Source organism: Neolamprologus brichardi, chromosome 2 (assembly GCF_056152115.1).
Source record: "Neolamprologus brichardi isolate AB-2024 chromosome 2, ASM5615211v1, whole genome shotgun sequence".
NCBI classification, from domain to species: domain Eukaryota; kingdom Metazoa; phylum Chordata; class Actinopteri; order Cichliformes; family Cichlidae; genus Neolamprologus; species Neolamprologus brichardi.
In genome coordinates this window covers 30,627,501-30,643,883 of record NC_142105.1, presented here as the reverse complement: position 1 = coordinate 30,643,883, position 16,383 = coordinate 30,627,501, and the positions used below count along the sequence as shown (strand labels likewise).

Genomic DNA, 16,383 nt, shown 5'->3' with positions numbered 1-16,383 from the left:
CTGTAATACAGCCAAGAGGCACGTGGTCGCCTACTCACCCAGTGAGCTAAACTCGTGCTCAACCTTCAGTCTTTCTAATGACCTGAAGGGGATGATTCATCTGTTTGGAGAAACTAATTTAGATTACATAGCAGACTATGAGAAAATAACCATATTGCTTATTAGGATGGGTTTTTTTAGGGAGGTGGGTTTGTTAGCATCCACGTTATAAAAGACAACAGCAGCCAAAACGACAGACCAACAGCCAGTCAAACATTGTAACATATGGGGGTATAGAGAAATGCAGAAATGTGCAGTTAAGCAGGATTTCAGCAACATTATGCTGTCTTGTAAGACAAACCGAGCTGCTTCAATAACAAAATCAAAGACCCAATGAAACTGTTTTCCTTCCCATTTGAAGTGCATTCTTGTCGCCACATTGTCAGACTCTAACAAAACGGCCTCGGCATCCGTTCACTTATCACGGTAGATATTCATCAGTCCTCTCAGTCGACCGCTACTCATCATACTCCTGAGATTCAAACAACAGAAGCAGCGCTCAGTGCTGGCAGTAGATGTGGACAGAGGTCACTAATGGAAGCCTCCATGGTTCAGACTCCACATCATAACACTATCAGCGGTAACTTTTGCAGACTCTGAGCATAATCCTAACGGCTTAATACAGTTTGTTTTTTGTTTTCCAAAAACCCAGAGAACAAAAAGTTCCTTCTAAGCTGCTTGTTTGCTTTCTAACACCCAGAACGCATGAAGTCCAACATTATATGCAGTTACATTAAGACCAGACAACGTTCGCACATGTTTGCATCCCAACATTTGCGAAAAGATGCAGCTAAATATATAAACCCAGAGAGAGGTTCTGATTTTGTTAAAATTGTGTTTATGAGATGATTAAAAAATAACTGTGCACTCGCAGGATACTCCAAACTTGATTTTATAGCTTAGTACATTAATGCTAGAAATTTATCGTTTTAATCAAGAGTTTGAATTTTTATTTAATGCTTCATGTAAATTTAAAGTCCCCTTGTGGAGGAAAACAGACGATGAAGCGAAATGTGCTCTGCCGCTCGCTTACCTGGTGATTGACAGGTTGCTGCTGGATGAGTGTGCAGGTTCCTCGTGTTCTCAGTTAGATTCATCCCTCACGTTTGACGTCTGGACTCATAAAAACAAAGATGCTCAGCTCAAGGCTTCAAAACCAGTGTTCAAACACCAGTGGGTAACGTCAAGGTGGACATCATTTTATAGAGTCTGTGGATGCTGTAAATGTGGCCACTGGATGTCAGACTGACTCTGTCAGACACACAGAGACAGCAGACATTGTGGACATTGTTTGCAGTGGCTCCAAACAGCCACCGTAGGGTTGTTTTTGGAGTGCTTTTGATTGGCTATTAGACATACTGAAACCCAACACCTGAGACCTTCTTGCAGTGCGACGTGAGTCATTGCACGGACCTGTAAAAGCCCCTGGTCCTTTAATAATGAGTATCGAGGTAATTACACAATACACAATTAGACTTCATTAAGACAAATTAGAAAAGAAATGTGCAGAAACAGCCTGCTAATATGCTAATGTTAAAAACTATAAATCGTGCAGGGTTATCATTTGAATACTTAACACTGTTATACAATATCTACAACCAGTGTATCACATCACACCTGGCATTCAGTGCTGAACTATGATCTTTTAGTCTGAATGTTTGTGACTGACGTGATTTGGCTGCTGCTACGATGAAAAAGGATTTGCCCCCTTTCTGGTTTCTTGGGTTTTTGCATATCTGTCCCAAATACATATTTCAGATCATCAAACTAATTTTAATATCAGACAAAGATAACCTGAGTAAATGCATTTTTTTAAATGATGATTGCTAAATCTAAACCTGGTGTGGAAAAAAAACCAAAACTTCTTTCTTCTTTGCTAACTCATTAGTTAATTGTGATTAACCAATTTGTTTTTGTTTTTTTAGAAAGCTGGGTTCACTTTCACCTGCCACACTCAGGCCTGATTACTACCAGATCTTTTTAATAAAGAAACCACTTAAATAGAACCTGTCTGACAAAGTGAAGGAGGCTAAAAAATCTCAAAAAGAAACGCATCATGTCACAATTTAAAGAAACTCAAGCAAAGTCGTTGACACCTGTCAGTGTGGAAAGGGGTACAAAGTCACTTCTAAGGTCTTGATACTCCAGTGAACCGCAGTGTGAGATCCATTATCCACAAATGAAAAAACCCCGGAACAGTTATGAACCTTCACAGGAGCAGTGACCTACCAAAATTACTCCAGGAGATCACAAAAGAACCCAGAACAACATCTAAAGAACTGCTGTCCCAAATTGCCTCAGTTAAGGTCAGAGTTCATGATTCAACAATAAGGAAGAGACTTGACTTCCATGGGAGAGGTCCAAGGAGAAAACCACTGCTGACCAAAAAAGAGCACAAAGGCTCATCTTTGCCAAAAAGCATCCTCATGATCCCAACGACTTTTAGGAAATTATTCCTTTCCCAAAAGTTGAACTTTGAAGATTTGTTACATTTGGCATAAAACTGAGTTCACGAAAAGAACTTCATACCAACAGTCATGGTGGTCATAGTGTAATGCTATGGGTCTGCTTTGCTGCTTCACAACCTGGAATTCTTGTTGTAAATTCCAGAAAAGGGAATTCTGCAGAAAATCTTCAAGGAGAATGTGCAGGCATTACACGGTTACACAGCAGGACACTATCAGCAAGTCCACCTCTGGATGGCAATAACATAAAATGACTTAGGGCCTAGCCAAAGGCTGGACTTAAATCCAACTGAGGTGCTTTAGTATGAGCTTAAACACACCGCCCGTGCCCAACGACGCTACAGTGTGGCTGAATTAAAACAATTAAAACAAGCAGTTCTTGCTACCAAGGGCGGCACAACCAGTTATTGGGTTGTGCCGCCCAAGCTGTCTTCTTCCTCATGGAAGTAAAGAGTCGATGTTAAAAGACAATGTGAATTTTCTTGCTGTAAACTACATGGTTAGGGCGGTAGCAGTTCATTTTCAAGCGCAAAGGTGTTTCCATAGTGAAAAATGTGAAACCCAAATGTTTGATTGGGGAAAAAAAAGAGGCACAATCTGGTGTGATAGTTAAATCAATTACATGTGTTAAAGGGTTAACTTGCAAATTGGGTTCTGAGTGTGTATTATGATTACACTATGAAAGCAAAATATGCTCAAAGTTAGTATGCATACCAGAAACCCTTGATTTTCCAATGTGCTCTTAATGGGCTCACCCACAATGTAGTTCGCAGAGGCGGCGGAGGAGCTGCCCACGGCTGCGGGGGAAAAAGAGAGAAGTGTGGACAGTCATTAAAAAGCTCCGCAAACAAGCCTGAAAACACAAAATAACTAGTAGACCTTTGGAGAGAAGTGATTTGTTTCCTGTGTGGGATGAAAGTTTGATTCCAAGTCTGCAGAGGTTTCTGTTAGAATAAAACTGCTAAACGTGTTTATTTTTCCATATACCGACTGCAAACGCAGCATGCCGAAGCACGGCGTGTCGTTTATAGTGACTGCAGAAGTAGTATATAGTGCCAAATCAGAGAAAAAATGGGATGTTACGAGTTTGTACGTGTTGCTTTGGATTGCTTTTAGACGAAGCGACACAAACCTGTTCGCTTTGCGTTTCGTCCTATCCTTCAAGATCTTTATCATTTATGACGTGCACAACATTTCATGTATATTTTTTTTATAACGTAGTTTAGTATTCAGGCTCTATCATCTGCTTCTGCCGCTTCCATTTCTACTTCAGCTAATAGTGCTGTATTTTTCCCAGCATCAGTTTCTCCCCCTTGCTTAGAACCGAACTTGTCTCGTGGCTGCAGTGCATTTTGATTTATTGGGAGTACTGTCAGTGAAGAAATTGGTATCTCTGCCTTTTTGTACAATGAAATTTTCCCTGGATGGGTTGCTGAACACTGCTGCATTGTGGTGAGCCCCGAGAGAAGGCGGTGCTCTTTCATTCAGGGGACTGAAAACAAAAAGGGGTTTGGAGTTAATGTTGCAGATAGCTGAAGGATTTCTCTTGTCAAGTTTAAAAAATAAGGGCGTATCTCTGTCCTCATCTCCAATCTTCCTTTTCTCTCTCTCTCTTCCTCGTCCTCCTCTCCAGTCTATCAGCTGATGAGTACAAAGTCTTCCTGGAGCAGCGAGAGGAGAAGTTGAAAGCGGACGCTGCGGCAGCAGCAGCCGCTGCCGCCGAAGCTTTAGCAGGCAAGAAGAAATGACATCCTGTAACATCCCTGCATTTCTCTTTATATTCATTTTATACATTCATGCAAAAACACTGTTAATGTTTGTGTGTCTGAACTTAATAAACACAACGTGTTACACGACACCCTTTCCTTGTCTTTCTGATATTAAGACTTCCCTTTAATGGCATACAGCTTAATCTAAGCGTTTACATCGCCTACATTTCAGCAACAACACCCAGTTAGATTTTCAAAATATTTACGAGCGCGCGTGATTAATTTCCTTCCAGCTCATCTAATGAAAATGTAATTTCTCTGTCATGGAAGGATTTGTATATTCAGTCTCTTTGATGTTATTATCTATTATTAACACTTCTGGAGGCAGTTTGGGTATTTGACAGGTTGTGCATATGGTTTCCTGCGCATTTCAAATGTTGTTCTATCTATCAGGGATCTGAGGGGTTCAGCACATTAATTATTGCACAAATCACAGGGACCTCGGGCGGTGAGAGAATTATTGACTTTCAGACGAATCTTATCGTTCTTCAAACTTCTGTTGTTCAAATTAATGGCTTTTAACTCCTCAAACTTTGTTTAAATGTGTTTGGTCTGCCAGTGCTGACACAGCTCGTTAGGTGTAACTGTCAGTCAAATCATTTGAGTAAAGATTATAATTATTCAGCTCGTAAAATATGAGGAATACTTTCGTTTATCTGTACTTATTTGTCGACTACTGTGTTGTTGAACTGCTCATGGTACATAACAAGCAATTTAAAGTTATGACCTTTTTTTTGCTTATTTATGATGTTTTAAAACCCTAAATTATTACTTTACTTTATCCTCATTTTTATTCTATCAAATCAAGATAAACTAGCATAACTCTCAGGAATGTCTAGGGCAGGGGTCCCCAATCCCAGTCCACGAGGGCCGGTGTCCCTGCAGGTTTTAGATATGTCCTTGATCCATCACAGCTGATTTAAATGGATAAATTACCTTCTCAACATGTCTTGAAGTTCTCCAGAGGCCTGGTAATGAACTAATCATGTGATTCAGGTGTGTTGACCCAGGGTTAGATCTAAAAGCTGCAGGGACACCGGCCCTCGTGGACTGGGATTGGGGACCCCTGCTCTAGGGTTTACGGAGTGTGGTCTGAAAACTGAAAATATTAAGTGAGCAGCAGTTCTCTGGTGGATGCCTCCTTGATGCCAGAGGTCAGACTGCTTCTAACTGATAAGAAGGGGACAGAAACTTAAATAACTGCTCACTACAACCAAGGTATGTAGCCTCTTAGAATGCACGACATGCTGAACCTTGAAGCAGATGGGCCTCAGCAGCAGAAGACCACACCGGGCGCCACTTCAGTCAGATACGAACAGGACACCGAGGCTACAATTTGGATGGCCTCACCAAAACTTGGACAAAAGAAGACTGAAAAGCACGTTGCCTGATCTGATGAGTCTGCTGTCACGTTCAGATGGTGGGATCAGAATTTGGCAAAGACAGAATGAAAGCCTTGCATCATCCTGCCGTCCTCCCTCACATCAACGGTTCTGGCTGCTGGTGGTGTAATCGTGCGTATTTTCTTGCCTCACTTTGGACCCCTTAATACTGAGTGGCGTTAGCACTAACAGCCTACCTGAGTATTGTTCCTGAACCTTTATGACCACAGGGGTACACTGTAGCTGTATTTGGAGACTAGCAATTGTTTTTTTTCAAATGTCATTATTTCATGTTTTTTGATGGCGGTCTGCACCATACCGTGTGATCAAAAGCAAAAAAATAACATAATTAGGCAAGGCAAGTTTATTTGTATAGCACAATTCAACAACAAGGTGAGTCAAAGTGCTTTACAGAGACATTAGAAACAAAAACAAATAAAAAGCATGATTTAAAATTGATTAAAACAAGCAAACAAACAAACTAATTAACAAACAAACAAAACAAAACAGTATATAAAATCAAAACAGATAAAATAAGAACAGTAGATAAAATCAGTAGTTAAAATGTAAGTTTTGAAATTCAAGCTTAAATGTGGATTTGGTGCTTTATTCAAATGCAGCTGAGAACAGGTGAGTCTTCAACCTGGATTTAAATAAACTGAGTGTTTCAGCTGATCTGAGGCTTTCTGGGAGTTTGTTCCAGATATAAGGAGCGTAAAAGCTGAATGCAGCTTCTCCGTGTCTGGTTCTGACTCTGGGAAGAATTAAAGAGATTTAAAAGAATTACTAGGTATATTCTCAGGTAGAAATAAACATAATGGTTACTTGCAGAAATGATCAACAGTTGCAATCATTGGCTGTTGCTAGAAGAGGAGTAATTGCTTGTTTATGTATTTTTCTTTTTTTTTTTTTATACGTGAATTTTGCACACACTGATCACTGATGAGGTGATAATAATTAGAGCAACTCCATATCATGCAATGCTGAATGGTTCTAATTGGGTTCTGGGATTAATATTGATATTATTTTTAACAAATAACCACATTTCTCCAAAAAGCCCTCCACTGAGGCTGATACCTCCCTCTGATCTGCTATGGTGACTCTGAAAATATCTCCACCAAGAAGCAGTGGCGATAATGTGGATCTAGATTCCCAACTTCCCAGGTCGGCCGCCAATCTAATATATGATGAACTAGGCTGATCAGTGGAGGCCCCACCCTCCAACCCACAACAGCCTATTGCTGGCAGACGCCCCCAGGTGACATCTCTCTTTGCTCAACGCGATAATAATAACGAGTTTCTAATGTTGTGGCTCATCAGTGTATATCACAAAGATATTGGTATCCAAGTATACTCTTTAATCTGTGATAATGCAATAATGAGACCACCCTTATCATCCAGTTTCACATTAGCTGTGTCTATACTCCAGGTTAAACAGTGGAGATTGGATCTTAGTTGCACCTGGAATTTGATTTGGTTAATTTAACTTGAAATATAAAACAGTTCTCTCCTCATTAGCTCTTTTCTCGCATGGCCTCATCCACAGCGTATACTGTACGACACAGCGTGCTCCTCTTGTTGCAGTGCTTGTCTTTGCCAGGAGATAGCAGCAGTTAGCTTTGCTGTACTCCCTCCACTCACCTCCATCAGCAACACTGCAGCAGGTACTAGTGGAACAAAATGTTCACTTGCAGAGAGGGTGGATGTTTAAGCCTGTGCTTCAACGTGTACATTAAAGGCTTATTTTTTCTGCTTCGTGGCACTGATAGTGAGACCTGAAAGGAAAAAAAAAGAATATCCATCCATCTATATGATTATTTATTTATATAAGTGAATATATGTATTATGATTTAAAGAAAGCAGCAAATGGATGTTTGCATGTTTGTTATTTTTCAGTTTTGTCATATGTGGTTATGTCCATTTTTTCCACTGTGTGACAGTTTGTCCCATATCCCTCCGTACTGTACCTCTAATTTTAGCCTCCGCTCACTCCTTCTTTGTCTCCCCTCTCTCTCCAGCCCTCCCCTCTCTGATCCTTCAGAATAGAGGCTGAGAATAGATGGGAGGCTGTTTCAGTCAGAGCACTTGAGCAGGAATGCCTATATATGGAGTCTTACACCACGCCAAGCGCTGACAGAGTTGCAGGTACATCAGTGAATGTGGGCTACTGTGATTTATAAAGAGGGGTGGCGGGGGGGTCATATGCCTACTATTATGTGTGTGTGCGTGTGCATCATCATAAGTGGGAGGCCGACCGTGTGTGCCAGCGTGCATGCAAAAACCTCGATGCCAAGTGTGTGCGTCAGTGTGAGTCAGATAGTGTCTCATTCTGTCTCGTCATGTGTGTGCGTCAGTGCTGTTGCTGAGCGAAACTCGCTCCAGGGGAAGAAATGGAGGAGAGCGAAAGGCGGGAGGGAGGAGAAGAGGCAGGGATGGTGGGATGATGATGGTGGTGATGATGATGTGGCTGAGGGAGGAACAGGGGGGCTTGACTATGACGACACAAGTGCATCAGCAGCATTAAGTGCACTTTATTATAAATGCATTTGTATGACAACCAAATACACTTATAAGCATCACAATAGAACACTGGTCCACAATGTCCATTCTGCAGTAAGTAAGATGTTTAGAATATATTCCATCTTATGCAATAAAAATCTTTTTCTTATATGTACAGACCAATAACTGTTTCATACAAATGTACAAATGTGTACAACCTTTCTGAAAAGAACATATGCCTACATCCACAGATATAATGCATATGCATTAACATCTTTTTTGTTTTTGTTTTCAAATATCACACATACAATTATATAATTTTACACATGTATAGTAACTTAGCCTTTAATAGCTAGAACGTAGGAATCAATCCTTTACTTGACCGTAGACAACTCTACGTGAGCATGTCGACACCATGGGAATTGTACCATTCTCAACCCGTGTCGCTTGGTAACTGAATAGAAATAGCACCCCGTCCGTATTTTTATTTTTTAAAACAAAACTTTTGTATTCTAACCCCTCTCAAAAAAGAAGAATCGCTCATTCACATAGTCAATTGTGCCTCACTGCACCGCGCTCCAGTGGAGCAACGATGCAACCGTCCATGTTGAATGGACATGATAAAGAGTTCAGAGTTCAGCAGGTCAGGGCCATTTCAGGCACACAGGAGCCGCTATAAGCTGCCAGCATTTCAAATATTGATGCTGCAAGAATATCCAGCCGACTGCCATCAGGCCAGGAAGGACCTGAAGAGCCCACATTCAGAGTCTAATGTACAGTACAAAGTAGCAGTGGATTTGTGGCATGATCAGAGCCCCGGCAAACTTCCAGACAATCTCTTGTTTGGTGTTGCATCTCATAAAGCAATGGGACACCGGCAACAATACTGAGATCTTCACATGCCAGGATCTCCTCACATGTTTTCTTTTTTTTTTTTCCTTTTTTTTTTTTCTTGTTTGCACATCACATTGATACACAAGATTTTAGATGGAGAGATAAATATGAAATGTTAAAGGTCTGAAGTCGCAAACTCAAAGCTCAAAGTATCTCAGGTTTTGTTGAATATGGTTGGAGATTTGTTGTCGCCTTGAAGGTTGTGAGGAACAGCTGTCTTTCAGGTTTGAAGACTGGAAAGAAGATTTCAGACAAGAAATCTTTCTTGTTTTTGGTGAACTGACAGTGTTCATCCTAAAGGATTTAAAGAAATTGTAAACATTTGACTTTCAATACGTTTGAAGTTTGGGTTTGCGCTGCTGCATGTCAGGCAAAAGTGCTATAGATCATCTGTCCTTTGAAATAACAAGAAATGTATTGTTCTGGGGGGTTTTTTTTCGATTTTTTGTTCACAACAGATTTTTCACTACGAGTGAATACAAATGCGCATCTGGAAGTTAAACAGCGCTTCAGAGAGGTGTCTCTGCCTGATCATATCTGAAGCTCATGTAACAGAGAAGCTTGAGACACCACGTGGACTCAGAACCCAGTCAGTTATGGGTCCACGTAGTTTTGCACCATCATGTTGGAAATCGCACCAGTTTTGTTGTAGTATACAGATAAATGACTGAACAAAAATATAAAGCCAATCTTTGTTCTTCGGAGACATGTAGGAGTTAAAGTCCTTAAGTTGTATATACATTATGTATATTTATACACTTAAATATTTTTTACTTTTCAGTAAAAGGATCTCCACAAAATATGACAATATGCCATACTTAATGAAGTAAGTCACAGACTTATTTTAGAACGGAGGAACACTTCCACTCCCATCTGAAAGACAGAAAAGAGAAAAGAGAGAAAGACACAATGAGTGGGGCATTTTCATTTGTTTTGTCTTATTAAACGAATCTGAGATTTTACAAAAGAGAGCAAACGAGAGGGAAAGCTTCTTACCTTTGTGGAAGCACTGTGGCGATGGATGACATTGGAGTTGATACAACTCAGGTTGTTGCCCTAAGCCAGGGGCGATCGAGGCACCTGCCCCAAACATGGGTTCCAGGACGGCCAGTTCCTCCAGGAGGGACTGAGTGCAAGACACGGCGGGCGTGGGCGAGGCGATGGGCGTGGAGGTGGTGGGGCTGGGGGAGGCAGTGAGGATAAGGGGAGGGGAAGCTGGGATGGAGGAGCAAGAGGACACAGGAGATGACACCACCTCGATCTCCATTGCTTCCTCCGCTAGCCCCTCCCCTTCCGCCTTCACCCCGGCCTCAGCAGCCACAGTCGCCCCGCACCCAGCCATGGAGTTACATTGCGCCGATTGGACGCTACAGACGTGGCCCACTCCCTCAAACTGGGAGGGTTGGCGCCAACATACTGGGGTTTGAGGAGATGTTGGGCTCGAGGGATTGGGCATAGGGGAGGTCAAGGGGGAAGAGAGGTCAGGTGACAGGGAAGGAGCAAATTCATCTTGCAGGAGGGCTTCTAGGATGCTCTCTTCAAACAGAGAATCATCATCGTCGAGGAAGATGGGGATGTCCAGACCTCTCCATGCTTTGATGGGATAAAACTCTTTCAGCATGTGGACTGATTCAGCAGTTTCAATGGCTGGAGACAGGAAGGGGGAGGGAGGGGAGGAGGTTGGTGATACAGAGGGAGGAGACAGTTTGGACAAGAGTGGATCCAGGTAGAATCCCTCTGCCAGGGAGCTGATGTGTTGAGCTAGAAGGGATATTTCCGCCCTTTCCTTCTCCCTCTCAAGGGAGAAAAAGGAGAGGCAAGGCTGTTTACCAGGTGATGCCTCGGGAGTCAGGAGGCCTTCGGGGGGGCATTGGAGGGGCCCCAGTGGTACATCTACATACAATGGACCCCGTACCTCAGGAAGGGTCATCACTGTGCAGTCCCCATCTCCGGGGCTGTCAGGTGTTGGGGGCAATTTCTCATACAGGGACACGCTGCAGGGCTCGATGGGGAAGAGGAGTTCAGTAGATGGGGTAGGTAGTGCAAGAGGAAGTTTGGTAGAGAGGGTGGTGGGAGGAGCGGGGCTGGAGGCAGTAGTTGGCGGGGCTGTGGAGGATGCCGAGGGGGCCAAGGAGGTGGTGGCAGTGGCAGTCGTAGCGGAGGGCGGAGGAGTTGTGGTGCCTGTGGGGTCGAAGCTGAAGAGGGGTTCGCCAAAAGGAAAGCTAGCCCCAGCCACCTGGGGGGTGTAGGGGGGAGTGCACACAAACTCTTTAGTCTGCTGAGCTTGTGAGGTGGGAACAGGGGGGAGAGGCAGGGGGAGAACTGGCAGTGGAGGGTCGAGCTGGAAGGAAGGTGGCAGGAGAATGTTCTGGGTTAAAAAGTCTAAGTCTGCTACTGTTTCAACAGTGACTGGAGTGGGGGAGGAAGCAGCTGATGGGGTTTCGGTGGGATGCTGCTGAAAGAAGCTTTCCTCCTCCAGCGAGGAGATACTGGAGCGAGGGTCACCCTCCAGCTGCATGGCCTCGGCAGCAGAGCTCCCTGGTTCATCAGAGGAGCCCACACTGCAGCCAGCAGTGCTGAAGTCAAAGGACTGGCCGGACAGGCCGCTGCTGCCAGGAGTGAACACCTGGTCTGGGCTGGAAAGTGTTTCTGGTGACTGGAGACTCAGGCTCTCCTGCTGAGACGTCCCAGCACTCAGGACCAGGGTCAGCTGTGTCTGCTCTGAGCTGAGCTGTTGGCGCACTGACCAAGCTTCAGAGTCACTGAGAGATAAAAGGAAAACAGAGGAGACCCGAGGAGTTAGGTTGGCGGGATTTGATCACATTTACCAACTTTTTTTGATCTCAAAATTGATGAGTGGTGTTTGGTTTGGTTTAGTAAATACCTGATGATGTAGTTGTTGCTGCTGATGGGGATTTCACCAGGCTGCAGTTGAAGAACCATGTAGAGCCAAACCCACGACTGGTCCTGAGCCTGCACGCGCACCACCATTTCAGCTCTGCCCTCTCCTCCTTCCCTCACTGTTGAAAAAGAGTGGCAGCACAAGTTGGCGTTAGTTTGTAATCCTATTAATCATCATAGTGTTTTTCAGTGTGTGGATGTGCCACAGCGCGCCAAAAGTGTGTAAGTGTGTGGGCATGTTTGGTTGTAACTGGTAAGTATGTGTGAAGAGTACACTTACATAGGCTACGGTGCTGAGCAGAGGCATGTGACAGATCCTGTGGGTGGAGGAGGCTGTACCAGGAGCGGGAGCTTAAAGCTGTCACATCAAAGCCAAGATAGGCGCTCACACTGCAGGCGGAGAGAGTGGGTGGCGATGTGTTAGCGGGATAATGTTTCACCACTTTATCTCATAAACATATTCCAGTTCACATTAAAGCAACAGGTGGGAGACGGAATGCTGTTTTGTGGGAACTCACCTGTCCTGAGCTGTCTGCAGCCTCATGTCCCGCCCATGCTGGGAGTGGAAACAGGCCAGGAATAAATTGGAATCGGCCAGGGGAGGAGTGGAGGTCGATTCCCTCTCTGCCCCGGGGCTGGAACGGGTCGGGTGTGGCTCCAGAGGAGAGCAGAAACACACCCAGACGGGGTTGGAGGTCCAGTAGGACCCGGCGGCAGGAGAAGTAGAGGGGGGAGAAAGGCAGCGAGCTCGGATCAGAACCAGTTTGTTTCCGGCACTCTGCCTCCGCACGGACTTGGAGGTGTTGAAGCGACAGCGGAAGAGACGGTCTGAAGGGGAAATGAGAGCTTTATTAAGCATCACGTTTGGTTGTCAGTCTGTGTTAGGTAGAGGGGGAAAAGATTACACATTTATCTTACCGGTCTCGAGTGATGTAGTCGCTGACAGATTTGTCCTCATGATAAAGTGGTCTGAGGCGTCGATGATATCATACACGCTGTCTCCCTGTGCCACAAGATCCACCTGAGAAAGAAACACACACAGACACGTTAGTTACGAATCCCAAACTCGGGATTGCTGAACTGCTAAGGCACTGACCGTGTGTAGACTCACCATGGAGTGTCCGAGGTGCTCGGAGACGCTCTCTGACAGGTACAGAAACTTCCCTTCTCCGGTCAGCAGCATCAAAAAGCCCGGCAGCGCCTGCATCAACTCCGACAGTTCGTGAAAAGACAGAAACCCCGCGCCCTCCTCGAGACTGACACCAGCTCCTGCTTCTGGAGAAAAGGGGAAGATGGGAAGGGAGGGAAGAAAAAAACAGGGGATGATATTTGTTAATGTAGCTAATAAGAAAGAAAGAACGCAATGTGACTGATCTCCGCATAGTAAACGCAGATGCCGCAGCGTGTTTTCAGCACCACGGAGAGCGCCGCGGCAGCACTCAGGATGCTGAGGCATTTCAGCACCACGGACAGCGACAAAGTGCCGTTTAAACGCTGTTATCAACCTTAGTTACGATTATTTACGTTAAATCAGTGAGTCACGGATTCAGTTTACCCTCCAAATCCCATTTTTATAAACACAAAAGCTCCTCGATACCACCGAAACACTTGTTGATTCCGCCACTGTGAGAGATGCAGTCAGTCTATGCAGCAGAACATGAGATTCATCAACAGGTCTGTTTTATGTATATAGATAAATGTATTTTTGAAAAAAATCATTCTTACCTTGAGTGAAGTAGACGGATTTTCTGGTGTACATGCAGGCCAGTGACATGATGTGCAGGTACGAAAGACGCGCTTTATCTGCATCAGATATGGGCAACAAGTCCTTCAGGTTCCGGATCTCGGCGTTGATCTGGTCCCGTCGAGCCTTGGATGCTCCCTTGGTTGAGCGGTACATTGTGGCTGCTTTGCGGCGGTGAAATATCGAAATTCCTCCTGATATAAGTTGGAGAGTTTGTGAGCGGAGTGTTGCTGTTTGAGGTCGCGCCTCGGCGGATCCCTGTCTCCGAGATCTCTTAAGAGACAGTTGGCAAAAGTGGAAAAGCTCTCAGGTGTGTGATCGGACTTTCATCTCAGCTGTTTTCTTTTCCAGAGCAAGGTTTAAAACCTTCTCCCGTCCAGTCCTTGTCAGCTGTAGCTCCGCCGCAGCGTCCAGCTCGGGTGCTGGCCGTGCTGCTGGATGTCTGTCCCTCCTTTCGGAGTGCAGGTGAATCGGCGGCTATAGTAGCCGTCTCTTGCACAGAAGTCCGGAACCCGTAAATCTGGTTGAGGGACTCTGCTCGCCGGTCACTTATATAGCTTGGGACTCCGTCGGAGCAGGGGGGCTCCCAACGCACCAACACCGACGTAAAACGGAGGGAGGGGGGTGGAGAAGAAAGGAGGGGGCCATGGGGTGGATAGATATGTCTCATATCTGTGTTAGCATTGGTGAAACTCTCCCCCTCCCTCTCCCGTGCCCTCTCCTCTCGGTGACTCTTCCTCGACGTCAGCTCTTCCCTCTACTCGGTGATGACGTAGGGCTGAAATCGGGAGCTCCGGCGACGCAAAAAGCCCGATTTGGACAAAACCGAGTATGGGGCGGAGCAAGCGTAAAACGTAAACGGAGTCACCGGACTCCGGTGTATTGGAGGGGGAGGAAAGGAGGGGGTGCAGGGAGGAGGAGGGGGGGGGGGGGATGGGAAGACTGGGTTGAATACGAAAAGAGGTCTCTGTGTTTATATGTCTGGCACCTGAGATGGGCTATACCCGCCGATACCTGTTTGCCCCGGACCTGTGGGCAAACACGGCAGGTGCTTGATGGGTGCACTTCGTTTTTGACCACATTTGCTTTCGGCATCGGAAAAATGTGAGATCGAGACAAGGCTGCCGCACACCGTCTCCATCTCCTGTTTAATGCACAGAAATGTTTTCCGAGCATCTGAAGCGGCCGTCGCCGCATAAAACAGAGCAAAATCTGTTGACAGCACCGATTTAATTAGTCTGTTAGACGTGGATGTGTCGCATGTTTTCGTGGCTTTGCTACAAATATTTCATTTTGTTTGTTAAGAGGCGAGCTTTGGCGTTTTTCCCACCATCTTTTCAATATAGGACATCCACGGAAGCGAAGTCTTTCTGTTATCCTATGTATCTGCGTGGGGTACTCCCTGATCCTTAGATTATTATGTAGAGATTGATTGTTTTGTAATAAGACTGACGATCCTATTGCTCACAGACTGCTGCAAGAACTCCCACAAGCCATTGATTCACACATGTCTTCAGGACTGTTTTTATACGTTATTATAACCATTTAACTGTGTGTGTGTGTGTGTGTGTGTGCGCGCGCGCTGCCGGGCTCATCCCTCTCTCCTCTTTGATCTGTTTAAAAGTTGCTGTGACGATCGTCGAACTCTTCAATGAAAAGTGAAGTCTTTTTAATGAATGGCACTCATGAATAATTTCAACGCACGCGCAAACGCGGGCCAATATTGCGCAACCTGCAAACCCGGTCTCCGGTTGCACGTGAGGTAAGCAGCGCCTGTTTCTAAAAATAGACCTCACCGTTGACCGACACAAGGACTGCGAGGCGCGCCCCCGCACCCGGCTCCGATCGTCCCTATTTATAGAGGAGAGATTTCACATCTCAGTCTCCCCGGAATCGGTCTGTAGTAGATGTGCTGCAGTCGCGGAGCCGATCACAGCTGGATCTGTTTTGCCGTCCACACACATACATGCACATATACACGTTTGTATGTCTTTGTTTATCTCTGATGTTTGTGTGTGATAGACGGGAGCGCTTTGGTAAGAGGCTGGGGAGAATATTTTGGCACATCTCTCTTTACGACTATCAAAGCCACTTTTCGAAGGTGATCGAAAATCTACTTTAATATATTTAGTATATGTGTGCGTGTATGTGTGCGTGTGCTTGTATTATTCGTGTTGCGGAGACATAAATCTGTCTACAAGGTCGCACTGTATATATAGTCCCCCATAACGCCAGTCGTTAAATTTAAGGGGGCAAGACTATGATTATAGGGCAGCCTTAGTCATCGGGAAATTAATGTAAATCAGTGCATTGCTCTTTGAAGTGCAGTGTGTGTGCGCGCGTGCGCACTGATATAATGTTTCCTATGCATACAGAACCTGATCTGTTGTATCTTCCATTATCTAGATTGTCTATAGATCTTGAAACCACTGTTTACCCACTGCGACATTTTCCAGCCCGCAGAGGATATCTCACTGATGAATTCTCTTTTTTCGGGACACTCAGTTGTATTTCTTTCAGCTCCTGCGTGTGTGTGTGTGTGTGTGTTTTTCCGTGCTCAGGTGCTTGTAGGTCTACCTTCTGTTATTCTTATTGGATGGCTCAGACACATCTGCTTCCTCCTCTGTAGCTGTGTTTCCATCACTGGTTCCACTTCTGTAATTTGGTGGCATCTAAGCAGAGAATGATTA

At 44.9% G+C, this 16,383-nt stretch overlaps 2 protein-coding genes across 4 annotated transcripts in view; one reads left to right on the top strand and one right to left on the bottom strand.

Annotated features, from left to right (window-relative positions):
• mrpl11 (mitochondrial ribosomal protein L11) overlaps nucleotides 1-4,360 on the top strand; it is a 60,619-nt gene extending 56,259 nt beyond the window's left edge. Inside the window, exon 6 of the mRNA XM_006781265.3 lies at nucleotides 4,138-4,360. Within this exon, the coding sequence (XP_006781328.1) occupies nucleotides 4,138-4,252 (115 nt within the window). The 3' untranslated portion in view covers nucleotides 4,253-4,360. The remainder of the gene's footprint in view (nucleotides 1-4,137) is intronic.
• Nucleotides 4,361-8,176: 3,816 nt separating this feature from the next.
• On the bottom strand, nucleotides 8,177-14,202 carry npas4a (neuronal PAS domain protein 4a). 3 transcript variants are annotated; one of them, XM_006781266.2, is made up of 8 exons: nucleotides 13,675-14,202; nucleotides 13,061-13,224; nucleotides 12,868-12,970; nucleotides 12,468-12,777; nucleotides 12,230-12,339; nucleotides 11,933-12,068; nucleotides 10,045-11,810; nucleotides 8,177-9,921 (listed from the first exon to the last, which is right to left on the bottom strand). In XM_006781266.2, exons 1-8 carry the CDS (start codon nucleotides 13,847-13,849, stop codon nucleotides 9,893-9,895), a joined length of 2,793 nt encoding a protein of 930 aa, XP_006781329.1. In that variant the 5' UTR covers nucleotides 13,850-14,202; the 3' UTR covers nucleotides 8,177-9,892. The 3 variants fall into 3 exon arrangements, with proteins under 3 accessions (XP_006781329.1, XP_006781330.1, XP_087685963.1); XM_006781267.2 differs by having other exon boundaries at nucleotides 13,061-13,221; XM_087829837.1 differs by lacking the exon at nucleotides 13,675-14,202 and having other exon boundaries at nucleotides 13,061-13,405.
• Nucleotides 14,203-16,383: the final 2,181 nt, after the last annotated feature.